Source organism: Phialemonium atrogriseum, assembly GCF_030411735.1.
Source record: "Phialemonium atrogriseum strain 8032-3 unplaced genomic scaffold QBC33scaffold_26, whole genome shotgun sequence".
Taxonomy (NCBI): Eukaryota; Fungi; Ascomycota; class Sordariomycetes; order Cephalothecales; family Cephalothecaceae; genus Phialemonium; species Phialemonium atrogriseum.
The window spans coordinates 144,692-172,100 of record NW_026848163.1 but is presented as its reverse complement, the minus strand read 5'-3'; the positions used below and the strand labels follow the sequence as shown (position 1 = coordinate 172,100).

Here is a 27,409-nt window from a genome sequence, read left to right as displayed (position 1 = left end):
TCCAACATCTAGGCCGAGTAGTTTAATGTCATCAGCCCAGGCTACTAGGCTGATATGAATCTGACGCTGGCCTGGCGCACCTGTGATCTTGCTCTAGAGACGAAGTTGACGAGAATATGATCACTGTCTGACCTGACGTCCAGGGACTTGATACACTCATGTCAATTCCGACTGCGAAACCATGACCTTTTCTGGCTTGAGCTTGCCACAGTCGTCCCTCCAAGGGAACGTATAATAGTCTATGAAAGTGCCCAGCATTATTAATAGGGCAGAATAGCTACGTTTGACTTCCCCCTCTCACTGTTTGGGTGCCAAATACGTGTAGACCCTTACGATTTCTATTCTAACGTCCCTCCCCATCCTCGACCATACCATGCAGGCCTGTATATCGCGATAGAAACCCTCCTCACCACCGTTAGCCAGATGCAAGCCAGTCCGCCCCTGGGTATCCCAGGTTGCGCATCAACTCCTTCCTACCGAATGCCAGCCTGAGCCTCTCACCGTCCACTTAACCACTACTTAGCCCAACCGAAAGGACAATGAGAGAGAGATGTATATATAAATGAATCAAAAGCACCCTCCTCCACGCGATTGAATACTTTCCCCGCACAATCAAACCGACCCCTCAGACAACCCAGCATCTACAGGGCCATACACCCCATCCTTCCACTCAAGAACCCCGCTCCGTCCCCCCCCGGCGACGAACTTATCGAGTGCACCATTCCGCCTCAGCAACCACGACGATCCAGCAGCGGCCCCCGACCCAAGTCGCACCAACACACGCGCCTCCGCCCTCGGCGCCTTATGGGACCTCCGTACCTCCTCCTCCTGGTCCTGGTCCTCACCCACGACGACCACCTGGCTCCGCGCACCGAGCCGCGCCGCCACGACGCCCGACAGCAGGCTGACGAAGAGCCAGGGGTACTGCAGCATCTCGACCTCGAACGCGTTGATGGTCTCGCGCGCGAAGCCCGCGTACCGGGCGTCCCCGAGCAGCGCCCCGAGCCGGAACAGGTTCGACGCCGACACCCCGTTGGTCGACGGCTGCGCCGTGTCCATGCCGTCCTTGAGCCGTAGGATCGTGTGCCCCGCCGACGCCTCCGTCGAGTAGAAGCCACCGGCGCCGCCGGCCCCGGATGACGCGCGCTGGGCGGGGGCCTTGCTCGGCTCCTCGCCGCCGCTGCTGGTGTTGGTGGTCGGGGAGGGGGCGTCGTAGAATAGGTCGATTTGGATCTCTACGCAGCCGCAACTTGTCAGTATACCCTGCCTTCTCGGGGACCAGAGCGAATGGTACGCGTGGAAACCTACTTTGCAACTCATCTGCCCATTCCACCCACTTTTCCTCACCCGTGGCTTCGAAGAGCTCCAGGAGGCCCTCGATCATGAAGGCATAGTCGTCCGCAAACCCCCTGGTCTCGCTCCTGAACTCGTAGAACGACCTGAAGAGCACCTTCTTCTCGGCATCCCACAGCTTCTCCCGGACGAACTCGGCCGCCCCCGCAGCCGCGGTCAGGTACCTAGCCGACCTGTCGGCGTCCACCTCGCGGACGGCCGCTGCCGTCCTCGCCAATGCCGCGATCACCATGCCGTTGTAGCTCGCGACGACCTTCCCGTCCGTGTCGGGCCGGACGCGCTCCCGCTCGCGGTGCGCGAGGAGCCTCTCCTTCGCCGACGCGACGATGCCCTTCACCTCGTCGACGGAAATAAAGAACTGCCCGCTCAGCTCCGCCGTGCTCTTGGCGACGCTGAGCACGTTCTGGTTGAGGAACTCGTCGTGCGGATCGTGGTGCCTCGGCACGTTGCCGTGCTCGAGCACGTTCCAGTGCGCCGCCGCGACCGAACTCGCGTGCTGCCCGGCATCCTTTCCTGCAGCTCCTCCTACGCCTCCGCCTCCTCCTCCTCCCCCTCCTCCGCCGACGACGGCGTCAAACTCCCGCCGCGTCCACACGTAGTAAGCACCCTCCCGCATATGCCGGTCCCCCCTGCGGTAGAACGAGTCTGCCGCCTCGCTCGATGCAAACCCACCGCCCTCCTTCCCAAGAATTGGCGGGCTCGTCAGGTAGTCAGCCAGCTCGAGGACGACGTCCGCAAACTCGTCCTCCTTCTTCAGGCCCCCGCTCGCTGCCGCCTGCCCCAGCCACGCATCAAGGTAGACGCCCAGCAGCAGCGCATTATCCGGCACCATCTTCTCAAAGTGCGGCAAAGCCCAGTCGGCCGTGATGCTGTACCGAGCGAACCCGGCCCCGACGTGGTCCCTGAGCCCGCCGTCGCGCATGTGCCGGAGCGTGTGCAGCGCGATCAGCGTCGCGTGCCGGACCTCCTCGCCGCCGACGACGTCGGCGACCGCGGCGGGGAACCGCGCCAGCCGGAGCAGGAACGACAGCCGCGCCGGCGTCGGGAACTTGGGCTCCGCCCCGAACCCGCCGTTGACCGCGTCGAAGGCCCCCGCGATGTGCGTGAACGCCTCCTCCAGCTGGTCCAGGTCCAGGTCTAGGTCCAGGTCCAGAGGGGGTGCGCCGGCAGAGGCGGGGGCCCGGCTCGCGCCGAGGTTCGTCATCGTCGCGGAAACCCCAGCAGCGGTCGCAGCCGCGCTGGATGTTCCCGTGGGAGTTGTCGGGGTGCTGATACCCGGGGTGCCGGTGCCGGGGGTGGCGATTCCCGGGGCGCCGATGCCGGGGGGGCCGATGCCCCTGGCACCCAGAGTCCCCTCAGCAGCGAACACGCGCAGCTGATCGAGAATCTCCTGAGCCTCCTTCCGGCAGCGCGTTTCCTGCTCCTGCCATACCTTTTCCATCTTCTGGAGGATGACTAAGAAGTCGAGGGAGCCCTCGTCCGTGTTGTCCTCGCCGCCGCGCTCCGTCCCCGGGCCGGGCCAGTACGTGCCGCCGAACACAGGTTCGAGCTCCGGGGTCAAGAACACGTTGATGGGCCACCCGCCCACCCCGTTCACCGCCTGGATGTAGTTCATGTAGATGGTGTCAATATCGGGCCTCTCTTCGCGGTCGACGATAACCGGGATGAAGGCCTCGTTCAGGAGGGACGCGACGGACGGGTGGGAAAACGACTCTTCGGTCGTCAGGGAGCAGTCTGTTTGTCGTACCGCCCGTTAGTGGCAAGACCAGGCTCGAACAGCAAGGTAGCTACTCACAATGACAAGCGCGGAAGCCAACATTCAGAAACACCAGCTTGTTCTCCCTCTTTGCCCGCTCTATCGCCTCATCATCAAGCAGCTGCCACTTGACCGGCGAGCCGGCATGGGCTCGAATATAGGGGCTATTGCTCTTATTTGCGCGATTCACAAGCGGGACGGGGGCCTGATTCCCACTGTCACTTTCTGACTGTTGCTCCGCTGCCGGGTGCTGCGCGACTCCGGATGCTTGTCCGGCAGCTGTGTTGGCCGCAAAGGGGGACGCAGAGGGTGGAGCCGCTCCGGGCTGCTGTAGCTGTGCGGACATCATCGAAGCTTGTGGCGACGTAGACTAAGGCAGCCTGGGTTAGGTCTGACGTGTTCCGTACTGCGAAAGATGTCCGGAATCCCAAAACTTGATCAGAGATTCTGTTCGCCTTTGCTCTCGAGTCGCGGGTAGCTAGCTGAGGCAGAACAATGGGTTATTTCAAGAGCCGCAGGCGGTCACCGTTTATGCGCAAGATATTGTACATTGGAAGAGGAAGCTGGAAGGGCGGCCGAGGAAGTGACCACCTCCACACACTAGTGTCACCTCATGCTGCATGCGTAGGTGACTTGGGATAGCATCCCCGCCTGACGTACACTACCGACTCAACTACCCCACCACCTGAGCACCCCGCACCGGTTCTGACCAATCACTCGGGCCTTCCTTACCCTAAGGAAGGTAGGTTCGCAGTCTGGGCTTGATGAATGCTAGCAACACCACGGCTTCTAACGTCAATTAACTTAGCAGTTGTCTCTAGCAAGGTGAGCAGTAACGTTTGTATCGATAGGGAACTATCTATGGTAACCGAGGAGAAGTAATGAAGGTAGCATCTGATGCATCAACGAGGAGGCGAAATACAGCAAGGGCAGACCTGGTCCTCCCACCATCACGGTCGCATACAGTCGAGGTAAGAGAGACCCGGTTCGTTCCTCCGCCTGCCCTGGTCCAAGCACGCAGTTATCCAGCACATACTGGCGTCCGTCAGACTATCTTGAGCGGGATTCCTAACCTGACACTGTCCAGCTATTGTGGATGTTTAGAAGCCCCGTGAGTAGGCCATCCCCCGAACGGGTATCCGTGGACCGTCCACGTCTCGCTGTGATGGGACTTTGTGGTAGTAGTAGTCGTCGTGGGCTGTGTCTCCGTTGATGTGAGAGAAGAGGTGGGAGAAGAGGTGGGAGAAGAGGTGGGAGAAGAGGTGGGAGAAGAGGTGGGAGAAGAGGTAGGGGAAGAGGTAGGAATAGAGGAAGTCGGGGAGGTCCATGACGGTGAGGTGGTTGGGGTGACGGTAACCGTGACGGTAGTCGTGGGCTTCAGGGTGCTCGTGACCGTGGTGGTGAGAGTTGGCTCCGAGGTGCCCGTCACGGTCGGCGTCGGCCAGGTGAGAGTCGGCGTCCAGGTGCCCGTCACACTCGGAACCGGCCAGGGGAAGGTCAGCGTCCAGGAGTCTATGACCGTGGTGGTGGTAGTTGACTGCGAGGGGCTGGTCACAGTCGGCGTCCCGCTGCTTATGGTCGTGCTGGTGGGAGTTGGCTCCGAGGCGTCCGACGATGTGGTGGAGGAAGTCGGCGTCCAGGTGGTGGGAGCAGACTGCGAGGTGCTCGTCACCGTTGTGGAGGGAGACGTTGTCGAGGTAGGAGACGGCGTCCCGGTGGTGGGAGCAGGCTCCGGGGTGCTCGTCACCGTGGCAGAGGGGGTGGGCTGCTGGGTGCTTGTCACCGTGGTGGTCTTGTGGTACACCGGTTGAATCAACACTACTCCCTCCAAGGAAAGTGGTGACGGAATCGGCTCTGCGTCAAAGATATGGACCGTGTGGACTGGGTCAGGAGCGGCCACGTCGGTCGACTGCGCCACTACTATCACGGCGTTGACCGCTTGCTTCGCCGGAATTGGTGCCGCGGCCGCAGTGCCGGCCAGGAGGACACCGGCGGCGGCGAGGATAGTGCTGATTTGCATAGTGGGCAGATTGCTCAACGTCGGTTAACGAGATGACAAGTCGTTAGACGAGAGGGATCACGAAGCCGATGGTTTCTCAGAGTCCAAGTAGCTGTGAGCAAGAAGACGACCAGGCGGTCTGCGACGTGAATAAAAAATAGATAGCTAAGTAAGTACAAGACCTAGTGGTGTTGGGGCATGGATTGGGCATAGGCGAGAATAGCATCGTGACGGCTTATATCCTGCTTGGAGGGATGCTGCCCTGCGTCGGAACTGCCTCCACGAAGACTCGACGCGCAAGATTATTCACCCCCGCGACTTCCCTTTGTGGCTTGAAAATATCCCGATTTAACATGCCACCGGACGGAAAGCCATCTGGGGAAGGAACCTATGGGTTCGGCCGAGCTGGAACTTGTTGGGCAAGCAAAGGCCATGGGGGGAAAGTATGATCGACAAGACACAGATCCATTCTCTCCGCGGTTCCTACCGCCCAAGAAGAGGGTCGTTCTTGACCGCAGCCCCAGTGCTGTATCCAGGTTCGGGTTTCTGAACAAGGTAACGTTGACCACCGACCTTAGGGAGAGGTCATATGTGAGCGAATCCGGTTTGCGTGGTGCATGTGAGGGTTGACAAACGCCGCTTCCAAAATATGTACTGACGGCCTAGCCCACCTGCCCGTTTCAACACGCATCTTCACCAGGTGTCGAAAGTAAGGAATTGGGAATTGGGAAGGCGGGCAGTCCCTGTCTGCCATCTTGCTCATAGCCATCTGCAAAGCCAAAGAACTTGAACCCCGAGGCGAAACGGATAAGACGGATAAGCTGTGAGTCTGCGTGCTATCAGTCGTACCTTCCATATAGCAAGCAGCTTACCTAGGTACCTAGCTGGGAGGACCAAGCAAAAGGCGGCAACCTTATGCCAGTCCCCCAGTTGCCCTTCCCGGTTTGGTTCACTTCAAGAGGTCTTGGGACATGATTGCTCAGTTTGAATTTCTTCACCAACATAGGTACCTACTCATACAGTGTCATGATGAACCAGCAAGAACAAGGCATTGCCTCGAATGGAAATTGCAAAAAGAAACTTAGACCCACAGGGTTTCCTCCGACCGACCCTTCCCATCGCATTTGAGGGGAAGGTAAAACCCGCCAAACAAAGAAACGAAGTTGGTTAGGTACAGTACAACAAGAGATCCCCATGCTCCAAGGAAAAGGGGGGTGGCGGCGAGAACCGTTGCCGATGGTATTCAACCGCCGTGAGGTGACGGAGATTGAGCGAAACACCAGCACCGGAACTGCCAATCCTAAAGAAGTGAAATGCAAACGTCCCAGGGCTTTTCTTTTTATCTTTTGTAAACTTCCATTTTGATTGATTGATGATATCATGCCGTCGTCAGGTTGATGGAGGCAAAGCGCCGCAAACGCATGCAGAATTGCCCAAGATGTTGACGACTTGATCTAGACGACGCTGTTCGATATAGATATCTCGCCGCGTCCAAGCGCCGGGAAAGGGGGGTTGAAGAAGATGAGCCGTGCAGAGATCCATGCAAGAGCTCATACACTCGGCAAGGTAAAAATGAATTGAAATGGAAGAATAAGCGAACACCTTCGTCCAGCAAGTGTTTCCTTCATCTTCGGCGCGAAACAGCTGCCTCGGGAGAGGCACAACCATTTGTGTAGCCGAATTAGGCCCTCACAGTGGCTTCACCGAGCGGCGGATGGAGGTTCTTGGCATAAGCACCGCCCATGTTGCCTGCCATGATTGATTAGCATCAGCACTTATCGTTCTCTTCTGGCATATGCTGGATGGTACTTACCGGCTGGGTAGTAGTTGCAGACGGTGAACCAAGCATCCATTGAGGCGTACAGGGTGCCAGCGGGGCAGAGCTGGGAGTGGCAGCCAACCTGCTGAGTGCCGGCCCAGACCACCTGGGAGTAGTGACCCCAGCTTGAAAAGTCGCCCATGTCGGGGCTGCTCTTGCCATACTCGCTGGATGGGAATTTGTTCAGCTCCCCATTGTACCACATGTTGGTGATTCCCTGGGCCAAAACTTTGTTCGCCCCCAAGCTCTGAACATCACCGGACGAGCCATACATGGCGAGGTTCTGGCCGTAGCCGCCACCGCCAGGAGAACTAGAGACGAGTTAGCAAGATGAACTAACGCTAGAAAATGAAGTCACTTACAGGTCATGTGCAAAGACGCACTTGCTAGCAGTCTGAGCAGCGTAGCTGGCATGAGCGTCACTCCAGGACAAGGCCGGGGCAGAGTGGTTGGCTCGGTGGATATTGTGCTGGTAAACACCAGTGCTGGCATAGTCGGTAGGGGGGCTCGCGGCCGGTGCCTGCGTATTTTCCGCGGCCTGTGCCTGAACCTGCTTGGTGGTTTTCGGCGCCTTGGCCTTGGTAGCTGGTGCATGGACAACAGGCGGCGGTTGAGACTCGATAACAACCGGAGCAGGCGGAGGCGGAGGCGGGGGGGGAGGTGGAGGCGCAACAGTTGGCTCAGGTGCCACAGTTGGTTCCGGGGTCGGGGTGGGAGTGGGAGTCTCCTCTACCGGAGGGGTGGGATGGATGTGTGCTCCAGGAGCGAACATGGTCGCCGCAGGCACTCCATCGGTGACGTAAACCGTCGTCCATTCAGTAACGAACTTGGTCTCGTACGCGCGCTTTTCAAGTGCGAGAGGAGAAGCCATGGCAAGCAGAGCGCCGGAAACGGCGAGAAGCATGGATGACTTCATTTTGTTGTTTTGTTAGGGAACTGATCTGCCAGTGTTAGTATGGCAAACTAAGTCTCGGAATCCGGGAGTGTTGGAGAGGCGAAAGGAGGTGACCAGCTGTGGTTAGGTGCTGGTTGAAGACGACGGAAGGCGTCCAGTGGGATTTAACAGAGTGAATGAGGTGGCTTCGTCGCCCAGTGAATCGCAACTTGGGCCACTGCGCATCGTATAGAGTATTTACAGGAAATCGAGGTATGCCACTGGACCGTTTCCTTCGCTCCGATTTGTACTCTCGAGAAACAAGATGGAGCCTCCTTGTTGTACGCCGGCGCATTGTTGACTCGATATATATAGATAGGGGGGACAAAGGAACAATAGGGAACATCATAGCGTACCTTATTCTCTTCTTTAGCAACACAGAGGGTGTCTTTGCGAGGTCAACCGAGGGCAAGGATGGTGGTCCTTTACACAAGTCTTTCTCAGAGCCAGCTGGCAGCAGCACTGCTGTTCCTGGGATCCTTCAAGGATGCCTTGGATGATATCTTGTCTGAGAAAGAAAAAGAGTCGGAGGATCGAGGTGGTGTTGCTGGCAATGGCTTTCTGGTGAAGAACAGCCGGTCAAAGGAGTGACAAGAAGGGAGAACAAGCAAGGAGCCTTATGCAAGGGTCTTGACCGAGTTATCGTCGTGAAGGCTGGAAAGGAGCGTCAGGTAGGTATTTGAAGGAGTGAATGTGTCAGATAGACACCGGGTCTTGAAGACCAAAGGACTGGAATGAAGGGCTGGAGGAGAAGTAAAGAATGAGGGGCTGGTCGGTCGAAGTGGCCGTCGAGGGGGAGAAGTAAGAGGTGAGGAAGGACCGTAGGGAATGGGAGCCAGTGAGGCGGCGAGTGGCGGGTACTAAAAGGACTGAACAAGAGTTGGTCTGGGCTTCTCTGCAGGCAATGAAGGGCCAGAGGCGCCAGGTTTCACAAGGGAGGGAGGGAAGGACTGTTGGGCTAGCCTGGTAGGGAGAAAAGGCAGGGAGGGCAGGGAGAAGGAAAGTGAGGACAAACAGGAAATGGAAATTTGGGTCCTCTGCCAATGTTCTGGACCACCCAGAGGGGAGGATAATCCTGCCCACATCACATCCCCCTCATTCCTCCTTTCCCTGCTTCGTGGACATGCCCGAATCGTCTTCTGCACGAAGGATGGAGTAGCTTATAATTTCGCTTGCCAGGGGGGCCCCTGCCAACACGGGAGTGGATTTAGAGCGATGGAGCCAATTTGGCTGGCGCATTTGGTGCGAAAAACCCTCGAGCTTGGTCCACCACTGTCTGATGTTTTCCCCACGGGGGCGTCAATACATCAACCAAACAAATCTCATTTGCAGCGACCAGGTTTGTTTCTCCCTGACAATCCCCCCCCCTCCTTTTCAGGATCTACGGATCCGTACATACCAGGTTAATTACTACCTAGGTAGGTGGCACGCTTCAAGGTCCATTCCACAAACCTCCCATAACCCGGGATCAAAATAAACAGACTTCTTCCAATGTTTTAGAGTATCTACCCAACAGCCTCAGGGTGGAATGTTCGGCTGTCGTGACTGCCCTCTACAGGAATGGCAGAGGAATTCCTGAACGGATGGATACGTGGCTCCCTGGGGGTAGGTGGGTCAATTTGGTGGCGGACCCCTGGACATCTCATCTCTTCATCACCATCCAATCTGCAGTCAGCACGGGTCAAGTTCCGGTACCTTGCAGATTTGCGCGTGTGTGGGCACATCTGATTGGGCGTTTTCTGCAGGGGTCGACAACCCCATTCATTGTTTATTCCAGGGACTGGGCTCCGATCCTGAAACAACACTAATTTGGTGGCTCACCGTAGGAACTCGACCGGGGCAATCGGCGCTCATACTGTATTGGTCTCTCTGATGTTTCCATGTCAGTGATCACTGAATCGGTTTCCAGGGTTCGTTCCCAGGGCAAAAATAGCTGTTTCCAGCCCAATTTAATAATGCTGGGTTGATCAAATGCTGCTGCGGATCACCCGGATGATGCTCAGCGCCCCCCGCAGGCGCGTCTGCAACTTTATTTCGAGGTCAACAATATTATGCCTTGCGCCGATGCACATCTTCCTGCTGGCACGCTGCTGACTTCGCGATCTGACGCCACGTAACGGCCCCTTGCATCGTTGCGAGAATGAACTGGATCATTCATTCCACGGCTGTTTGACCTTCCCGCGAGGAGGCGCCCGGTTAGCTCCCGGAGTTAAATATTCAAAGCAACTTTCCTCAAGAACCTGCGCCGTCCCGTGGAACGGCCACCTGGGCCGGCCCTCGTGGACTGGCTTCCACTGCAGGCAAGCCAGAGGGAGAGGTGCGCCACTGTTTCACCTCCCGCCCAACAACTGCTGTTGCGGGAACCTCAGCAGAGACCAACAACATCTTTTTATGACTTCATCCTCCAGATCGAGCCTCGGTCCTCTGGCTTGCACTGGCAAGAGTAGCCCGGTTATTTGGCATCTGGCATGGGCGGGGCAAGGTCTTAGGATTCATGGTATTCCCTATATCATCCAAGAGCTTTTTTCGGGCACTATCAGGTCGCATCTTGGACTGCGTTCTCTTGTGGCTGACAATGTGGTCAACTCGAAACCAGCCCACGACTTCTAAGGGCAGTTATCCGGTCCCCGATGTGCCTCCCGATTGGCAAGCTGCAGGCTGGAGGCTAGAACAGAATTTTGGTCCGCTCCAGGATCTTGATCGCTCGAACAGCGAGGATACGGCTGCTTACCGCTCTTGCCAAACTCCCTTTTACCCCGAGAGTTAGTGCCGTCGAGTGATCTGCGCCAACATCTCCCAAGAGGCCACTCCCCTCTTACGGTCGTGTGTTTTTTTGCATTGGTCAAACCAACACCAGGCCATCCCCCTAACGCGGGCCCTTTCAGGTTCTTGGGGTTGATGCGACGCCGCTGCAGTTGAATCACTCATCATATGCGTTTTCTATCACCCAAATTTGTTGACCGGAACGGCTGTTGGCATGGAGGCGTCAGTCTCAAATGTACATAGAATCAATGACATCTCATCGGCTTCAGGGGATGCACTAGATCCAACACGCTTCTTGATATCAAGCCACAGATGTTTCGGTCATCGGCCTATCGCAGGTGGCAGCCTTTGCTTTCCGGCAGCCCCGGTCTTGAGAGCAGCAGCAACAATCGTGTGTGCTGGGCTCCCTGCGTCATCGAGCCGAGAGCAATGCCCTCACATCCCGGAAGGATTACCCAGTCGTAGGTGCTTTTAGCCGACCGTTGAGAAAGTGTAGGAGTCGCCGGAATTTGCCGATGTCATATTCAGACCTTTCTAGAATCGCCTTGTTTATGCCGCGATGTTGGGCTCTAGTCTGTAGACCGGACTTTGGCTGGTAGGTGGCGCTTAGTTTAGTGGTCCGGTGTTTCGGATTGCCAGAGAAAGGTGAGGGCCCACTCCGCTATATACTATTACTTGCCGCGAGATCTCCTTTCCATAACCATCCGACTCGGTGAAGAGCGCCTCCGCATCAACCACAACCAGCCGATCTCATCCTTTGGGGTGATGCCAGTCTAGATGGCGTGCCAGACAGCCGAGAATGCGGCGCGGGCGGAGTTGCTCTGGGGGTCCAGCACGTACTTGACGTCGATCCGGTGGTTCCAACCGCGGAGCTCGGGGATCGAGTCGTCGAACGCGAGCAGCACGTAGATGCCTGAGAAGTCGAGCTCCCGCGCGTCCGTCTTGTCCCCCTCGCGCTGCTTGTCAATTCAGTGTCAATTCAGCGCCTCTGCCATGTCGAGAATGCTTCCACTGTCCCCTCCCCGGCTTTTCATGACGTTCACAGCGCTAATGTAGCCCTATATTTATCTCCAGGGAGCAATTTAAAGTTATGCAGACCAGCCAACGTTAGTGTACCATTAGCTTATCACTTACCCTGTTGGTTAAAGTCTGAAGGTGTAGTCATTATTAAAGTGGGCCATCTGACATGGTGTTCATCTCCAACACCACTGTCTCTTTCGAACTGTATGTGACTTGGATGAATTACCTACTTCCCTATTATTATTTTTCATGTAAAGGCATGCTTTGGTACCAGAGACTAAGTTGGAGTAACTGTGTTTCATTCAGAAAACAGGCTTTGCCATGGAAAGACTCAATTTCCTCCCCTGGCATCTTTTTGATATTGTCAAAGAGTCTCCTCCCCGAGGCCGTTTTAACCTGGATATCTGATATCAACCAACAACCGACTAACACCATCAACCAACAGCCCACAGAACACGACGCGGTATTAAGCAACATAGTCACCACTGCTTCAGCTGCCTGGTTCTTGTTGGTAATCATGTTTAGCAATGCTGGGTCGGCGCTGCTCCTTCAACTCTATCAACTACTCAACAGAGCCCCAGCGATATTCTACCGCTGCTTACTATGTTACCTAGGTAGTCGTTCAGTCGGACCAAGCCTGCAGAAGGATGCCAATTATTGAATCCTGGAGTCAAGATCTGTCCACTCGACATACTCAACGCAAAAGTCTTCCCCAGCAGAACTTGAAGTGTATAAATATGGTCTTCCACGTCCATCATCCCACGTCCATCGTATGCTCTGGCAGGAAATCGTCAAGTGTAAAAATCGGCACACTTGGGATTGAAAGGCTCTGTAGGTTAACTCCAGCGGATATCGTTGTAGTCAGTTGCAACTGTTGCATCTCTTACTCCGTGAAAAGCGGGAAACAATTCGGGTTATTGCAATGTGCGGATGGTATACCCAGGCCGACCATGCGCGCGGAGTAAACGCTGCAAGGCTCGGAGCGAAGCAGGCGTGGCCGCCGGTCTTGTACTTGTACTTATTTTTTCTCCCCTTCTGTTTCCTCTAGAGCGGTTACTCAGGGATCTCTGCTGTCCGGGGGATTATCTTTCTTTGGCAGAGGGATGAGTGGGTTTTGCGCGCCAGGTCTGGGCGGTCTCATAAGGCTTTCGGCCGCCGGGACTCCCACCGATAGCGCCTTCTTCATCGGGGTCCCGCGTATCGCCAAAAGGGGCGCAGAGACGCAGAGACGCAGATACAATGGATAATATGGTTTGATTATTAGCTACTTGGTGCATTTTCGACCACCTAATGACCACTAACTACTTCGACCCGCTACTGCTGCCGTTCCCGCTGGAGTTACCGCCTCCTCCGCTCCCGCCGGAGCTGCCCCCGCCGGAGCTGCCGCCGCTGCCGCCGCCGCCTGCAGGCTTCGGCTTCGGCTTCGGCTTGGGGCCGACGGGCTTGGGGTAGTCATAGCCGCGCTCGCGACCCATGGTTGTTGGGTGAGGTTTGGTAGGGAGGAATGTGAGAAGAAATCAGAATTTGCGCCTAAGATGTAATGGCTAGCTTGCACGTCTTCACGTCTGGCGAGGAGAAGAGATTATGAGGTAAAAGTGGGCTCCTTAGAGTTGATATCTAGAGAGAAGTGTGGACTGACGGCTCTTCCACTCCAGGAGTGAGTGAGGTTTTATACCGGGAGAAAGGGGAACCTCACTTCAGGTTGAACCTCGCCTGGTGAGACAAGAGGTGAGGAAGTCAGAGGCAAGCTTGTGGGACAATCACTTTCTCAGACTGTGAAATGCGACACTCCGTCCCCGTACTTTGGGTGCACTCGGCTGATTTTTCAAGTTCGTTGCACATGGGAACCCCTCAGTGTCATGTTCCCATGTTGGGTTTGTGACTTGGTCACGACGTCGAAGAGCTAACATCACATATCGTCTTCGAAGGGGCGGGATTCCCCGTCTATATACAGGCCATACAGAATACCACCTCTTAATCACAACAAGGTCTAGGAATCGACAAGGGCCATCTCATGACGAAGGGGTTTGCGACTTCTCCGGCACGAAGGGCTCGTTCCCTCGCAGGATCGGATAGTGGGCGTAGAGCTGCGTCTTCCTCAAATGCACCGGTGTCGACTGCTTCGGCTGCTCGGGTATGACCTTCTCCAGTTTCTGCTACAGAGTCAGCATGCACCGCCAGTCTTCCTCGCCGTCTGGAGTAGAAAGGAAGCCCAAAGCAAGGGGTGGCGCACCAGGTTCTCGAAGACGCATTTGTTAAGCTTCCACTCCACAGGCCGGCACTGCCACATTTGGTGGTTATTGTTGTCCAGGCACTGCCAGTGGCTGCGGAACTCCTCCAGGCAAGACTTGTTGATGTCCTCAATCCTATTAACAAACGGTGATCAGCAAACTGTTGACCCAGCCTCCCCATCTCTGTCCTGGCAGCCTGGCAGTTCTCGGGGCCACGACTCGAAACAAAAGCAAATTGCTTCCACCTACACGCTCCTTGCGCATCTGGTGACTCTCCGGCCCTCCTTCAGGCATTCGAATTCGCCCTTCCCAGGGTTCTCGTTCTTGCATTGCATGTAGTCATCGTTGTAGTCGCGGCATCGCGCACCGATGAAGAAAGAGGCCGATAGTAGCGGGGCCGAGCTGGCACCAAGCTCTTTGACCTTGGGAATGGAGTCGGGCAAGGGCGTGGTGTCGATTAGGACTTGCTGATTGAAGCTGGCGCAGGATTTAGCTTGGACCAATTTCGAGTCGAGATTGAAGCATGGTTCCCTTCGGAACACATCAATTGGCCTCTTGAAGGAATCCTGATACTTACATTGGCTTCCGTGCTGCCATTTTGACGGTGTTTGGCTGTCCTGTCGTGCCGGATTCTGAGGTTTTGCGATTTGAAGGACCTCAAGCGGGATCGAGTTGAGGTTGCCGGCTTTCAGAGGTAAGTCGCAAATTGAGTCCTCCGATTGGCTCGACCTCGGGGCTGTCGGTCAGGCTGAGGTGGGACACGGTGAATGGAGCTTGGCCCGCTCTCAGCGATAATTGCTTGTAACTTGTTTCTTTTTTTGCGCGCGCTGGAGCTTCCTCACGACAAATAAACAACAGTAAATCCCGACTATCTTCCACGAGATCGAGTTTCCCGGACAGAATCAGGCCTAAATGGATTATCGCTATTAGGTCTACAGGAAAAAGAACCATCGAGAAAACTGCCTAAGTCACTTCAGGGCGTGAGCTGAAGCCTTGGTTCCTTTTATTGTTTCTCGTGACGAGCGAGGCAGCATTCTGGCCCGCCTTTCGAAAGTCCTCTCTCTTTCACCTCCCTCCTTCCACGCGCGCTTCGATCGAAACGACAAACCACATTAGCCGCCATGTCATCATTATTTTCCTCGTTGAATAGACCGTCTGGTCAGTCCGTCTTTGGGGGCAGCACTGGGAATCCATTTGGACAAACTGCGAACACAAATGTAAGACTGCCTGCCACGAGCCGTCTCGAAGCCAGGCTAACGATGTAAACCCACAACAGCAGCAACAAATCCAACTGCAACAGCAGCAACAACAGCAACAGCAGCAACAACAGCAACAGCAGCAGCAGCAGCAACAACAGCAGCAGCAGCAGCAGCAGCAGCAGCAAACAGCAGCACCCTCGTTCGGACAGTCGCAAAGTAACCACCAGCTAGGAAGTTCGCTATGGCAACCAGGCAGCCAAACACCTCGTACGTGATACCTCCTCGGGCATACTGCTGCTACCTACACGGTCTTGGTCCCCAGCCATGCTTCCCTCCTACTACTTCCCCAACGCGACTTATTAGAGGCGAACTCTTGGCTGACTCCCTGTCCCCCAACCCTCCATCTAGACCAAAAATCCGTCCCCGAGCAGATGCAGCTCATCGCCGAAAAATGGCACCCCGGCCACCCCTCGTGCGCGTTCAAGACGTACTTCTACAATAAGGTCGACGAGTCCCGCATCCCCTTCTACCAGCCGACGCCGCAGGACGACCCCAAGGAGTGGGAGGAGGCGCTGCAGGCCAAACCGGCGGCCGGGTTCATGCCGGTGCTGTGCACGGGCTTCGCGGGCATGGCGGAGCGGCTCAAGGTGCAGCGGCGGGCGGTGGGCGAGTTCAACGCGCGCCTGCATGAGATCAACCAGTGCCTAGACCTGATCCTAGGCCGCCACGACCTGGACATGAGCGTGCGCTCCGCCAACGCCCGCCGCCGCCACGCCGCCCTCGCGAACCGCGCCCTCGCGCTCGCCGCCAAGGTGCAGGTCCTCCGCAACCGCGGGTACGCCCTCGGCGCCGACGAGGACGAGCTCCGATCCCGCCTCCAGGACATGGAGCGCCGCATGCAGGACCCGGCGCTGAGCGCGCGCATGGAGGAGCTGTGGAGTCGCCTCGTCGTGCTGAGGGGGTACGCCGATAGTCTTAGGGTGGAGATCAACAAGAGGGGTCTGGGGGAGCCGGATGGGTTGGGCGAGGATGTTGAGGCCAAGGCGAAGAAGGTGGGTTTCTTTATCTTCTTTCTTTCTTTTTTTGGGAGCCTCTCGGTTTGCTAACGGCGTGGACAGATTCTGGAGGATTATGCGAAGCAGATCCAGCACCTGAAGAAGGAAGTTGAGCAGATCCAGAAGGACTTTGCAGAGTGGGACAAGGACCACAGCCCGTCGCCAGCACCCAGGTGAGAAACACTGGGTGATTAGGGATTGGTAGCTAGGCGTGGAAAGTGACGCTTTAAGCTGGGTCTTGCATTGGGGCCGGGTACAAGGGAATACACCGTAATGATTGGGGACAATCAGCAGCAATTTGCGCGTTAGGCGTCATATGGTCATGTTGAATATAGCCTTTCTCAGGGGAACGGTGCATTGGAGAACGAGAGCACTCGGAAAAGACACAGCACTCGGAACCGGTTCAGTCCGGGGGACGGATTGTCCCAAGTTAGAGGCGGGAAGTCAAGTGCGTGGAGAAAGGGTCTCTCTGCTAGGCGTATATCTGATATACTCATACTTCCCAAAGTAGCTAACGCCAAAAATGCCAGAGAGGTTGCAGAGTCAGAGGCGTGTTTCTCGGAGATGCTGTCATTGCGATATGACCTCGTGCGCCCTAGTATTACAACCCCGGAAATTGTTACAATCCTGTTCCCAAGCCATTCGTTTGCATCGCGAGCAGTCGATGAGTCAAACCCAACGATCCATTCCTCGGCCAACCGATGTCGAAGATAATAATAATACACTGAAGTAGTTGTGGTCGTAATGCCGGCCCTGGCCCTGGCTCTTAGAGGATCTTCCAGATGGCGTCGACGGCGAAGGGTGCTGTTGGGGAGTGTGGAGGTTAGCTCAAGTCATCGAGGCAACAATGGGGTCGGTCTCATGAGGAGACGGGCAAGCCGTACAGAGATAAAGCGCCACGGCTGCTGCTAGTGCCCGCTGAACGGTGAAAGTGGCCTCGGCCTCGGCAGCCCTGAGCTCCTTGTCCGAGAGTTGTGGTGGTGCGACTAGAAACTTGTCAGCTTTCCCGAGACCGTGGCCAGCGCAAAGCCAGTATTAGCTATTCAAACTCACATCCTCCAAACATTGTGGCTGTTGACTATTGTCCTTCTTGGGAGACTATGTGGCAAGGTGAGCGTGGTTGAAATGGCTTGGGTTGATTGAGGCTCAAGCGCAGAGTCTCGGATGATGTCGCCAAAAAATTCAGAGCGATACGGATAGAGAGAGCTATCAGTGGCTTGAGTGGGAACTACTCGGTGGTCTGTGCTTTTTCAAGCCCCTTGTAGAATGCCGTTTCTGGCAGCCGCAAATTCAGTAGTGCAAGGGGAAGGATCCGATGCACGCCGCCTTCGAGCGCAATCCGGACCGAGAATAGCCGAATCGGTCACTTATCAAGTTATCAGTGGATCAAGTGGCTGTCGGTGTGACGAGAAAACACACCGCACCCTATCCTCACGTATTTTTGTTATTTTTTTCACTTTCCGGTAACTTTGCAGATTGCCGTTTCGCACTTTGAATTGCCCGGGAGATGATGGCTTCCCGGCAATTCGGCCAGTTCGGCCGTGCCTTAGGCCCGTCTTTGGTTGCCCCCCGTAACGTAAGGGCGATATCGATATCAAGGGCAGCCAACAATGCCTGCTTTCACATTCGAGTTGGACGGCCAAGGACCCAAGTTGTATCTGGCCTTCGCCTCTACCATTCCAAGTATCCTACCTTGGATGACTTCCCAAGGCGACATATCGGGCCGGATGAGCTCAGCACCAGCCAGATGTTGGAGGCCTTGTCTCCGCCTGCCAAGTCCCTGGACGAATTCGTCACGCAGGTCATTCCGTCTGACATCTTGTCGTCACGGGAGCTTTTCCCCCTTGCGAGGAAGGAGTTCGATACCGCCCTCGGAAATGCCGTAAAGCCGGCTCTCAAGGAGTGGGAGGTCAAGAAGCTCGGAGAGATGGCAGCGAGCTTGAATAAGCCGACCAGGAGCTTCCTTGGAACCGGCTACTACGACACCATCGTCCCGGAGGTCATCAAAAGGAATGTGCTTGAGAACCCCGCCTGGTACACGAGCTACACGCCTTACCAGCCGGAAATTAGCCAAGGCAGATTGGAGTCCTTGCTGAACTTCCAGACGCTGGTGTCAGACCTGACGGCGCTTCCAATCTCAAATGCGAGCCTTCTTGACGAAGGCACTGCCGCTTCCGAGGCCATGACGCTCTCCCTGAATGCTCTGTCGGCGTCTCGGGCCAGACGGGAGGGACGGACCTACGTGGTCTCGCACCGTGTCCACCCTCAGACCATATCTGTGCTGCGGAGCCGTGCCGAGGGCTTCGGGATCAAGGTCGAAGTAATGGATGTCTCCACCTCTGATTTTTCCAGCGTGGAGGCACTCGGCGATGACCTCGTCGGCGTCTTGGTCCAGTATCCAGACACGTGCGGCCAGGTTAACGACTACCGGGGGTTGGCGGATGTTGTGCACAAACAGGGGGTGCTGCTCAGTGCCGCAACCGACCTCCTGGCCCTCACAGTTCTCACGCCACCGGGCGAATGGGGCGCCGACGTAGCCTTTGGGACTTCTCAGAGACTCGGTGTTCCATTGGGTTTCGGAGGACCGCATGCTGCATTCTTTGCTGTTACTGAAAAGCACAAGAGGAAGATCCCGGGGCGCCTCGTCGGCCTCTCCAAAGATCGTCTTGGCGGTCGAGCGCTGAGGCTGGCGTTGCAGACCCGCGAGCAGCACATCAGGAGAGAGAAGGCCACCAGCAATGTCTGCACAGCTCAAGCATTGCTGGCGAACATGAGTGCCTTGTATGCCGTCTATCACGGACCAGAAGGCCTGAAGGCCATCGCGGAGAGGTGTATCCGAGGCGCGAGGGTCGTCCAAGCAGCTGCCCAGCATCTGGGATTCCGGACTCTCGGATCCGATTCCTCCAAGGTCCCCTTTGACACAGTCGTTGTAATCAGCCCCGGGAAGGCCAGCAAAATTGTCAAGGAGGCTGCAAGCGCCGGCATCAATGTTCGCCTCGTTGACGAGGATAGCGTCGGCATCAGCATTGACGAAGCCACTACCGAAACGGACCTGTCTCAACTCATCAAGGTGTTGCAGTCCTCGGCAGCCACCTCTAGTGGAGAGAAAGATGGCGAGCTGCTGAACAGGCTGCTAGAGGAGACGGGCGGCGCGGAATACAGCAGCACAGACGCGATTCCAGAGGCGTTGCGTAGAACAAGCCCTTACCTGACGCACCCGGTCTTCAACACGCATCACTCCGAAACGGAACTCCTCAGATACATGCACCACCTCCAGTCGAAGGATCTGTCTCTCGTGCATTCCATGATCCCCCTTGGTTCCTGCACAATGAAGCTCAACGGCTCGACCGAGATGGCCCTGATCACCCAGCCAGGATTCGCCAATGTGCACCCTCATGCCCCCAAAGACCAGACCTTGGGCTACCAGAGGCTCATCGCATCATTGGAAGACCAGCTCAGTGATATCACCGGGATGGATGCCACTTCCTTGCAACCGAACTCGGGAGCCCAGGGAGAATTTGCGGGCTTGCGCGTAATTCGCAAGTACCACGAAAGCAGAGGTGACGCCAAGCGAGACCTCTGCCTCATTCCCGTATCCGCCCACGGGACAAATCCGGCATCCGCTGCGATGGCGGGGATGAGAGTTCTGCCCATCAAGTGCGATACCAAGACTGGCAACCTGGATCTCGCAGACTTGGAAGCCAAGTGCGAGAAGCACGCCAAGGAGATCGGTGCCATGATGATCACCTATCCCAGCACGTTCGGCGTCTTCGAGCCCCAGATCAAAAAGGTCTGCCAGATTGTCCATGAGCACGGCGGCCAGGTGTACATGGACGGCGCCAACATGAATGCCCAGATCGGCCTTTGCTCCCCGGGAGAGATCGGCGCCGATGTCTGCCATCTGAACCTGCACAAGACCTTCTGCATCCCCCACGGCGGCGGAGGTCCCGGCGTCGGCCCCATCTGTGTCAAGGAGCACCTAGCACAGTACTTGCCGTCGACCAACGTCCTGAACACGAACGAGGTAAACCACCCGGTCAGCAGCGCCCCCTACGGGAGCGCGAGCATCTTGCCCATCAGCTGGGCGTATAACACGCTCATGGGCGCGGATGGCCTCAAGCACGCGACCAAGATCACGCTGCTCAACGCCAACTATCTCCTCTGCCGCCTGAAGCCGCACTACCAGATCCTGTACACCAACGAGCACGGCCGCTGCGCGCACGAGTTCATCCTCGACGCTCGGCCGTTCCGGGAGACGGCCGGCATCGAGGCCATCGACATCGCCAAGCGGCTCCAGGACTACGGCTTCCACGCGCCGACCATGAGCTGGCCGGTGGCCAATACGCTGATGATCGAGCCGACAGAGTCCGAGTCCAAGGAGGAGCTGGACCGCTTCGTCGATGCCCTAATCAGCATCCGCGCCGAGATCCGCGAGATCGAGGAGGGCAGGATGCCGCGCGAGGGCAACGTGCTCAAGCGGGCGCCCCACCCCATCCACGACATCGTCGACGGCGATGGCGGTGCCAGCTGGGACAGGCCCTACTCGAGGGAGAGGGCCGCTTACCCGCTCTCGTGGCTGCGGGAGAAGAAGTTCTGGCCCAGCGTTGCGCGGGTCGATGATAGTAAGTCATTTCTTTTCTTTTCTACCCCTATTCTTTCCTTCGTTCCGGAACAAGGTTTTGCTCACACCGGCGCAGCATACGGCGACTTGAACCTCTTCTGCACCTGTCCTCCCGTTGAGGATACCACGGGTGGGAACATCTCTTCCGTGGGATAATCCCAGAAAGGGGTGTTTAAGAGCCTAGTTTTAGGCTAGGGGCGTCGAGGGGAGGGAGAGGGAGAGGGAAATGAATGAGGCGAACACCTTCAGGCATGGCGCTTCCGGAGTGGTCATTGGTTTCAAGGCCTGGTCGAGCTTTTCAACATAATCGAGGGCGCAATTCATGGCGAATATTAGAGTTCGGGAAGGGGGTTTTCAACACTCATATATAACCTAGGTATCTTTGGCGGGTTTATTTCGAAAATCACTGATGCTAGACGAGGCCCAGATAGCAAGGGTTCATCATTACCATAACAAATCAAGTATCAACTTCTTGGGTCTTTGATATGAGTTCGTCGTACACAGGCTGATGTTCCCCGATGGTCGGCACCTTACTTACTCCAAAGAATCGCAACATCTAGCCCCCGTGGTTAGCACTCAGGGCCAGCTGGTCTTCATGTTGTTCTGGGCAACGCGAAACCCCTACCTGTGTCTATATGCTTGCTGTGAAAAAAAACGAGGGGCAATGCTTTTTCCCTGTCTATGGGACCCGTCCGATCCCGTCGCCATGCAATCCGGGTCATTATGCACACTCGTCCACCCCTCCCAATTTCCTTTCTAATGTCGCTCGCCCCCCTAAGCCATCGTACCTATTCAAGAGTAAGGCATGTACTTTCTTGCTCTCCCTCACGCTTCAAAAACCAACACAAGCCCATCATCCCCCGCCGTGACAACCCTCTCCCCCGTCTCCCCCTGCACGAACCCGAGGACGCCTCCGCCCTCCCCATCCCCCCTATGACCCCTCCACTCCTTCACCAACCCCGACGAAGCCGGCGTGGAGGGCGCACCACCCTGTTGCTGCTGCTGTTGCTGGTGCGCGGCAGGCGCAGACCCGACGCGCAGGTCCCAGCGGCGGACGACGCCGTCCATGCCGCACGAGGTGAGGAGCCAGCCCGCGGCGGCGGACTGCGGGGGGGAGCGCACGAACTCGACGCGGACGACGCTGAAGTCGTCGTGGGCGCCGCGCAGGTGTCGGCGGGCGCTGAAGCCGCGCGCCGCGTCGTACACGGCCACGCTGCCGTCGACCGACCCGGCCGCCAGCAGGGTGGCGGGCGCGGGCGCAAAGGCCAGCGACTCGATCGAGTCGGACTGCGCGTGCAGCGACGCGAGGATCGTGCCGGCGTGGGTCGAGGACGCCTCGGCGCCGCGGGCGCCGCGCTGAGCCGCCGCCGGGGTGTCGTCGGACAGCCGCGGGAGGCCGACGACCTTGATGAAGCCGCCCGCGCCGCCTACGGCCACGAGCGTGCCGCTCGGGGATACGGCTACCGAGTATAGGCCCCCCTCGACGGCGAAGCGCTGGTCTGCGGCGGTGAGCGCCACGACTGTCTGCCCGTTCTCCGTCACGAGGGACTTGGCGGCCGCGGCGCCCCAGACGTCCCAGACGTAGAGACTGCTGTCCTCGGCGACGGTTGCTAGGAGTTGTCCGTCGGGGGACCATGCTCCGGCGGTACAGGGCTCCATGTGCAGGAAGTAGGACTGGATGATCTGGACTGGGTTGGAGGCGTCGGAGGCGTCGATGGTGTAGACCCACACGGAACCGTCCGATGCTCCGAGGGCGATCGTGTTGGGGTAGGTGGCCGACGGGCAGGGCGCCAGCCAGTTGATCTCGGGCACTTCCTGCGACTCGGCCAGGAATGCGATCTTCGCCGCCGAGGCTGAGCCTGATCCCGGTACCGCGACCGAATATACCCGGAGCCGACCGTCCATGCCGCCCGACGCGAGGAATTCGCCGTTCGGTTGTGTGAATGCCAGCGCGTTTATGCTGTCCGTGTGTCCTTCGATGGCGAAGATGGGCTCTAGCTGCGTGGTTGTCTGGGCAGCGGTTGGGTCGGAGTTATAGCTCGGTGGCAGGACGGGCCCTGACTGGGCTGCAGACGTGTCGAAGACGTATCCCTTACCCGGCGCATCGTCAGAGTCTCCCTCACTTCCTCCAGTGGCAATCAACGACGGGTATTTGGGATGCTGGGCTATGGTGAAGACGCTGTCCTTGTGCTGATCAAAATACGCAATGCTGTCATTGTGTAGGGTAATCTCCTCTTGCCCGTCTTCGTTGTCCGAGTCCATTGCTATGTCGCCCTCACCGTCCTCAATCTCCTCCAATGCATCATCCTCTGCGAGCATCTCCGGCTCCGAGTCATCGTCAGGGTGGTGGTGGGGATCGGAGGGCGGCATGGCGGAAGTTGATATGTCTCTTGCTTAGTATCTGGGCACTGGAGACGAGGTTAGGTTTGTGATGTGTCGCAGGGAGCTTGACCCGTGAACAGCTTCAGATATAAAGGGCTCGAGGGTGACGTGACGCAATCGCTTGTTTTCTAAGCTCGTGGAAAGTTGTCGAGACGATGAATTTTTTGCTTGATAAGCATCTCGGGTTGGCGGGGTAAAAGATTGGTGTTCTCGGCGGGGTTGTTACTTGGGAGTCCGTGCTTTTTGGAGCTATTATGAGCCTTGGATGATCCTGAAGTTCAGTATACTCCCCTCAACTCCCGTACCCTCATGAATTAAACCCAATTTCTGGTATCAGATTAAGAGTAGCTCACAGCTCACTTTCTTCTTTCTTTGATATCAAAGCATCATCTATCTGAGACTCAAGCCGCCATCATATAATAGACGTTTCACCCAGCAGCTCGAATCTGACTTTCGATGATTGATACTTTTAACCTTGGAAGCAGGGGAGTTCTCTAATGATACCGGTGCCCTGACCTTTCAGTCGGTTTTCTTGCGTTCTGAATAAGCCAAGTGTACCTCTTCTCACGTATATCTGAGGGCCAAGTGAGCATGGATTCCAACCTGTCTGTCTACCCAACACTTAACATCTGCAGCTTAGGAGCCAGGCAACAGTCGTCACAAAATCCTTACAGGATCGGCATTGACGGCAGATCTGAAAGGATCATCAGTAATCAACAGAGCACCGCCATACTCATGGGTATCAGTTCATGTCAAAGCGCCTCTCAGTTAAGCAGGTGATTGCCAAGAGCTAGGGTGTTCACTGCAGTTCAGTGCAGCAATGCGATCCAGGGCGTTGGGTCCAACGAGGCTGAGTCACAATATTGGGACCAACACAGGCATCCTTCGTCTTACTGTGCCGCTCAGATTGGCCGAATTCGAATCGGAGCTGAAAGTGCAGAAGGGATCATTTCAGCATACTTCTATATTTATTTCAGGCTATTAACAAGATCAATACACCAAGCAACTATACAGATCCTCCTCTTCCTACGCCAAGGCAGCCTGCTCTTCGATGCAGCAGTCACCTATTTCTGCGGCCGCTTGCAGCATGCCGTCGACCTCGAATAAGCTCTACCTTGTCACACCATTGTTGTCGGCCTGTCACTCCATTGTCACTTTGAAGCCGGCCGTTGGTCGATCTGACGATCGTTCTCTCAGTTTCGTGGTACTTGACCGAACTGCCTAGCCGAAATTTAGTTCGTGGGTGAAGCTCTCTGCCTGTCCTGAAGCCCTGGGCAGCAGGTCGGAGAAATAGCCTCTGAAACCAACAACCACACTGCACGCATGGGGCGATTTTACATCTTCACTTGGCAAAGCTGGCCGTGTATGATGTTGATAAATTGACGGAGGACCCCTAAAGTTGGGGGCCGTGAGACTTGTTCCAGACCCCTGCTTATCATCCCGAGTGCGCAGCTCCCAAAACTTCAACCCTGGTTTCTCTCCTCGACAGCGTTTTAGCTCTATGCTACCCTGCTAGGGACCCCGAAATCCTCCTGGTGATCTGTTGCCTTGTGTACCTGCAATGAACCTGCTCTCTACTTGAGCCCCTGCAATAGCCCCTGCAAGAAGCAACATGACCCCAGTAAGCTGAACTGAACGGGTGCATATGCAGACGTGCAAGGCTGCGAACGCACAAGGCTCCTCTACCATGTCTCGTAAGGGGCTTGGTGAATTGTTGGTTTCACGAGAGAGCCTGCCATCAACGCAGAAGTTGCACTGCTCAAGTAGAAGGCGTGAGCCCTTCTTCTAGTTCACATGGCACTGGTGGCCATCTATATAATCTCTCGTGCCCACGAGGGGATGATGATGGTGCTCTCGGTGCATTTCCCATAATATAGACGTCAAGGGCCGCTGACCTGCCCCAATACTGGCCGTGACCCCTCGATCAAAGTTATAGAATTGCTCCCTCCATTACATTGCCATGGCACTCCCTCTTCTCGCGGTGTCACTACTTGCCCATCTTGCTGCTGCTTCAGTGGTTCCCTCTCATGATGTCAAGGCTTTGCATCAGCGAAATCCAGCCTCACTCGAGAGAAGGGCAGACGAGACATTCGACCTCGGGTGGGCAGTCCAAGATCAGTCTCTTTTCTCAGCGTTCGTCCCATCTCATCGTCCCTACCCATGTCGTGCAAAAGGGGCTGACAGCTGAGGCATAGAAACTGGACTGGTGGAACGGGCTCCATTCCCATTGGACTCACACCATTCGAGACTTCCCTAGCTGCTTCATTCTCTCTCGTCCTCGAATGCCTAGATTGCCGGACATACGGCAATATCGTGGCCGAGTTCAACGACGATGACGGTCTTAATGCTACTTTAACGTTCAACAACGTGGGTGCGTATATGGACTTTGGAGTATTCGCGTCCAATGAAGGAACATTTACCATTGGTCTCGGACGTTTCTTTGGAAATAATAACCAGAAAGTAAGGGCTACCCATATAAGGTCCATGGACATTGTCCACCATGCGGTCAATGGCTAAACCCTAGGTCAGAGCAGCTCGCTGAACGCCAACATTGGCTTCGGCATCGACCTCGTGCTGCAATTTAGCGGCGAGGTTCAGGCTTCAGGGGGATTTCAGATGGCAATTCCCGATGGAGAACAGGTTGGAATCGATATTAACTTCAGCTCGGACTTCAACGTATCAGCCGACATCAACATCTTGTAAGTGTTCCCGTACCCTCCCACACATCTCCACCATCACCGTTCTCACACCCCCGGATCACCAGTCCCCAAGTCGACTTCGGCCTCCTCCCCATCGAGCTCAGCAACGCCGCCACCAACATCACCGCAGCCCTGGTGCTCAAGGCCGAAGCCGGCGTCGGCGTCGAACTAGCCGGCGTAGAAGCCAACGCCAACGTGGGCGCCCACCTAGCCCTCGTCCAGGTCTCCTTCGGCGCAGTCGACACCTCAGACGGGACCTGCGAGCAGGCGCTCTTCATCGACGCCGAGTCCAACGCGGGCGCCTTCGCGCAAGTCGGCGGCAGGATCCCCGGCCACGACTTCGAGGTCGGGCCGGACGTCTCGACCGTCTTCGCCTCGGCCGGCACGACAACCTGCCTGGGGACCAAGTCTCCTGCCTTCAGCAGCACGAGGGCCGACCCGCCGCTGACTGCGACCGACGCGGACGACTGCCCGACCGCGCTGGTGACGGGGACCACGGACGTCACCAGGACGTACGCCATGACCAGCTGCGTCGTCTCGGCCGTGAACTGCCCCGCGTCGCTCACCCAGGTCGTCCTCGTCACGCACGTCGAGGAGGCCAGAACGGTCCGCTGCCCCGTCAACGCAACAGCCGTCCCGACCGCCACCACCACAACCTCCGACTCCGACTCCAGCCTCTCAACCTCGCTCCCAGCCAAGGCCCTAGCCCCCTCCGTGACCCCCGTCCCCTTCTCCACCGCCGGCATCGTCCTCTCCCACGTGACCGCGCCCACCGTGACGTCGCTCGCCCCCTCGCTCCTCGCCAGCGTCGTCGCCCCCGCCAACGCCACCGTCCCCGGCGTCTTCGAGACCCTCTCCGTGCCGCCGCCGCCGCCGCCTCCCCCTGCGGCGGCTCCGTCGCCTCCCGTTGGTGGAGTCGGGGACGGCAGGGGAGCCGCCAAGAAGGATGCCGCGGCGGGGCTGAGGCCCGCGGGGCTCGTGGCTGCGCTGATGGGCGTTGCGATGTGGGCTGTTTTGGTGTTGTGAGTGTTTGTGTGTGTGTTTGTGTGTTCAGGGGGGAGGGGGAGGGGGCTTTGGTATTGGGTATCAGCTCATTTTCTTTTCTTTTATCTTCCTATATGTCTCTCCTTACACCCGAAGGATAGGCCAGCAGTATGGAAGAGGGCGTTTGGAATAATTGGGATTCTGGGGTATAGGATGGGATGGGATGGGATGGGATGGGTTTGGGCATTTCATGACTAGCCCTAGGTTCGATCTGTCTTTGATCAGGATTGTCTAGCACTATATGAGTGCTTGGTAGGAAAGTAAAACGCCATTTTGTCGTGATTAGAGTCATAAGCAAACGTCGTCGCTGAAGCTGAACTGAGTGGGCAATGTTGACCCGGGAAGAGATAGGTTTCTCGTAAACCGAAATAAAAGAGAAGATAGGGGCCTGTGTGAAGCAGTATGTGCGAGTTCAGCGTGGGCTGACCTGGTTGTGTGGTACGAACAGGGAAGAAAGTGCCTGCCCATTCAGAAAGAAGACAAGAGCTGAATGAACGAAGCGTTGAATGGTGTGGAAGAAGCCTCTTGGCTGAT

The 27,409-nt window shown here is 56.7% G+C and overlaps 11 protein-coding genes across 11 annotated transcripts; 3 read left to right on the top strand and 8 right to left on the bottom strand.

Annotated features, from left to right (window-relative positions):
- Positions 1-155: 155 nt before the first annotated feature.
- Positions 156-3,721, bottom strand: QBC33DRAFT_478441 (putative spermatogenesis-associated protein 20 protein). Its single transcript, XM_060425290.1, has 3 exons — positions 3,149-3,721; positions 1,309-3,087; positions 156-1,235 (listed from the first exon to the last, which is right to left on the bottom strand). Exons 1-3 carry the CDS (start codon positions 3,456-3,458, stop codon positions 613-615), a joined length of 2,712 nt encoding a protein of 903 aa, XP_060280302.1. The 5' UTR covers positions 3,459-3,721; the 3' UTR covers positions 156-612.
- Positions 3,722-3,763: 42 nt separating this feature from the next.
- On the bottom strand, positions 3,764-5,313 carry QBC33DRAFT_205914 (uncharacterized protein). The gene has a single exon (XM_060422631.1). It carries the CDS (start codon positions 5,127-5,129, stop codon positions 4,197-4,199), a length of 933 nt encoding a protein of 310 aa, XP_060280301.1. The 5' UTR covers positions 5,130-5,313; the 3' UTR covers positions 3,764-4,196.
- A 1,476-nt stretch (positions 5,314-6,789) lies between these two features.
- QBC33DRAFT_458213 (PR-1-like protein) lies at positions 6,790-7,843 on the bottom strand (the record flags this gene model as incomplete). Its single annotated transcript, XM_060424884.1, has 3 exons — positions 6,790-6,857; positions 6,922-7,238; positions 7,290-7,843. The coding sequence occupies 3 exons, from the start codon at positions 7,841-7,843 to the stop codon at positions 6,790-6,792; spliced, it is 939 nt and encodes a 312-aa protein (XP_060280300.1).
- A 3,554-nt stretch (positions 7,844-11,397) lies between these two features.
- On the bottom strand, positions 11,398-11,743 carry QBC33DRAFT_562143 (uncharacterized protein; the record flags this gene model as incomplete). Its single annotated transcript, XM_060430183.1, has 2 exons — positions 11,398-11,583; positions 11,741-11,743. The coding sequence occupies 2 exons, from the start codon at positions 11,741-11,743 to the stop codon at positions 11,398-11,400; spliced, it is 189 nt and encodes a 62-aa protein (XP_060280299.1).
- Positions 11,744-12,945: 1,202 nt separating this feature from the next.
- QBC33DRAFT_562142 (uncharacterized protein) lies at positions 12,946-13,119 on the bottom strand (the record flags this gene model as incomplete). The annotated part of the gene is made up of 1 exon (XM_060430182.1): positions 12,946-13,119. The coding sequence occupies one exon, from the start codon at positions 13,117-13,119 to the stop codon at positions 12,946-12,948; it is 174 nt and encodes a 57-aa protein (XP_060280298.1).
- A 537-nt stretch (positions 13,120-13,656) lies between these two features.
- QBC33DRAFT_518005 (NADH dehydrogenase, alpha subcomplex, subunit 8) lies at positions 13,657-14,472 on the bottom strand (the record flags this gene model as incomplete). Its single annotated transcript, XM_060426221.1, has 4 exons — positions 13,657-13,797; positions 13,878-14,010; positions 14,125-14,352; positions 14,453-14,472. 4 exons carry the CDS (start codon positions 14,470-14,472, stop codon positions 13,657-13,659), a joined length of 522 nt encoding a protein of 173 aa, XP_060280297.1.
- Positions 14,473-14,686: 214 nt separating this feature from the next.
- Positions 14,687-16,479, top strand: QBC33DRAFT_205852 (nucleoporin complex subunit 54-domain-containing protein). Its single transcript, XM_060422630.1, has 4 exons — positions 14,687-15,092; positions 15,152-15,341; positions 15,483-16,126; positions 16,193-16,479. The coding sequence occupies exons 1-4, from the start codon at positions 14,997-14,999 to the stop codon at positions 16,304-16,306; spliced, it is 1,044 nt and encodes a 347-aa protein (XP_060280296.1). The 5' UTR covers positions 14,687-14,996; the 3' UTR covers positions 16,307-16,479.
- A 416-nt stretch (positions 16,480-16,895) lies between these two features.
- QBC33DRAFT_562139 (mitochondrial outer membrane translocase complex, subunit Tom5) lies at positions 16,896-17,195 on the bottom strand (the record flags this gene model as incomplete). The annotated part of the gene is made up of 3 exons (XM_060430181.1): positions 16,896-16,933; positions 17,014-17,115; positions 17,183-17,195. The coding sequence occupies 3 exons, from the start codon at positions 17,193-17,195 to the stop codon at positions 16,896-16,898; spliced, it is 153 nt and encodes a 50-aa protein (XP_060280295.1).
- Positions 17,196-17,542: 347 nt separating this feature from the next.
- QBC33DRAFT_547976 (glycine decarboxylase subunit P) lies at positions 17,543-21,295 on the top strand. The gene is made up of 2 exons (XM_060428793.1): positions 17,543-20,751; positions 20,827-21,295. The coding sequence occupies exons 1-2, from the start codon at positions 17,637-17,639 to the stop codon at positions 20,904-20,906; spliced, it is 3,195 nt and encodes a 1,064-aa protein (XP_060280294.1). The 5' UTR covers positions 17,543-17,636; the 3' UTR covers positions 20,907-21,295.
- Positions 21,296-21,575: 280 nt separating this feature from the next.
- On the bottom strand, positions 21,576-23,120 carry QBC33DRAFT_562137 (WD40 repeat-like protein; the record flags this gene model as incomplete). Its single annotated transcript, XM_060430180.1, has 1 exon — positions 21,576-23,120. The coding sequence occupies one exon, from the start codon at positions 23,118-23,120 to the stop codon at positions 21,576-21,578; it is 1,545 nt and encodes a 514-aa protein (XP_060280293.1).
- A 1,605-nt stretch (positions 23,121-24,725) lies between these two features.
- On the top strand, positions 24,726-27,273 carry QBC33DRAFT_595896 (uncharacterized protein). The gene is made up of 4 exons (XM_060431853.1): positions 24,726-25,265; positions 25,328-25,592; positions 25,662-25,831; positions 25,897-27,273. Exons 1-4 carry the CDS (start codon positions 25,093-25,095, stop codon positions 26,855-26,857), a joined length of 1,569 nt encoding a protein of 522 aa, XP_060280292.1. The 5' UTR covers positions 24,726-25,092; the 3' UTR covers positions 26,858-27,273.
- Positions 27,274-27,409: the final 136 nt, after the last annotated feature.

Coding starts and splice junctions, on each gene's coding strand:
- QBC33DRAFT_595896 (XM_060431853.1), top strand. CDS start 25,093: ATGGCACTCCCTCTTCTCGCGGTGTCACTACTTGCCCATCTTGCTGCT. Junction 25,593..25,661: donor TTGGAAATAATAACCAGAAA/GTAAGGGCTACC, acceptor ACCCTAGGTCAG/AGCAGCTCGCTGAACGCCAA. Junction 25,832..25,896: donor TCAGCCGACATCAACATCTT/GTAAGTGTTCCC, acceptor CCGGATCACCAG/TCCCCAAGTCGACTTCGGCC.
- QBC33DRAFT_478441 (XM_060425290.1), bottom strand. CDS start 3,458: ATGATGTCCGCACAGCTACAGCAGCCCGGAGCGGCTCCACCCTCTGCG. Junction 3,088..3,148: donor TGGCTTCCGCGCTTGTCATT/GTGAGTAGCTAC, acceptor TACGACAAACAG/ACTGCTCCCTGACGACCGAA. Junction 1,236..1,308: donor ATGGGCAGATGAGTTGCAAA/GTAGGTTTCCAC, acceptor GCGGCTGCGTAG/AGATCCAAATCGACCTATTC.
- QBC33DRAFT_205914 (XM_060422631.1), bottom strand. CDS start 5,129: ATGCAAATCAGCACTATCCTCGCCGCCGCCGGTGTCCTCCTGGCCGGC.
- QBC33DRAFT_547976 (XM_060428793.1), top strand. CDS start 17,637: ATGATGGCTTCCCGGCAATTCGGCCAGTTCGGCCGTGCCTTAGGCCCG. Junction 20,752..20,826: donor CGTTGCGCGGGTCGATGATA/GTAAGTCATTTC, acceptor ACACCGGCGCAG/CATACGGCGACTTGAACCTC.
- QBC33DRAFT_205852 (XM_060422630.1), top strand. CDS start 14,997: ATGTCATCATTATTTTCCTCGTTGAATAGACCGTCTGGTCAGTCCGTC. Junction 15,093..15,151: donor GACAAACTGCGAACACAAAT/GTAAGACTGCCT, acceptor AACCCACAACAG/CAGCAACAAATCCAACTGCA. Junction 15,342..15,482: donor ACCAGGCAGCCAAACACCTC/GTACGTGATACC, acceptor CCCTCCATCTAG/ACCAAAAATCCGTCCCCGAG.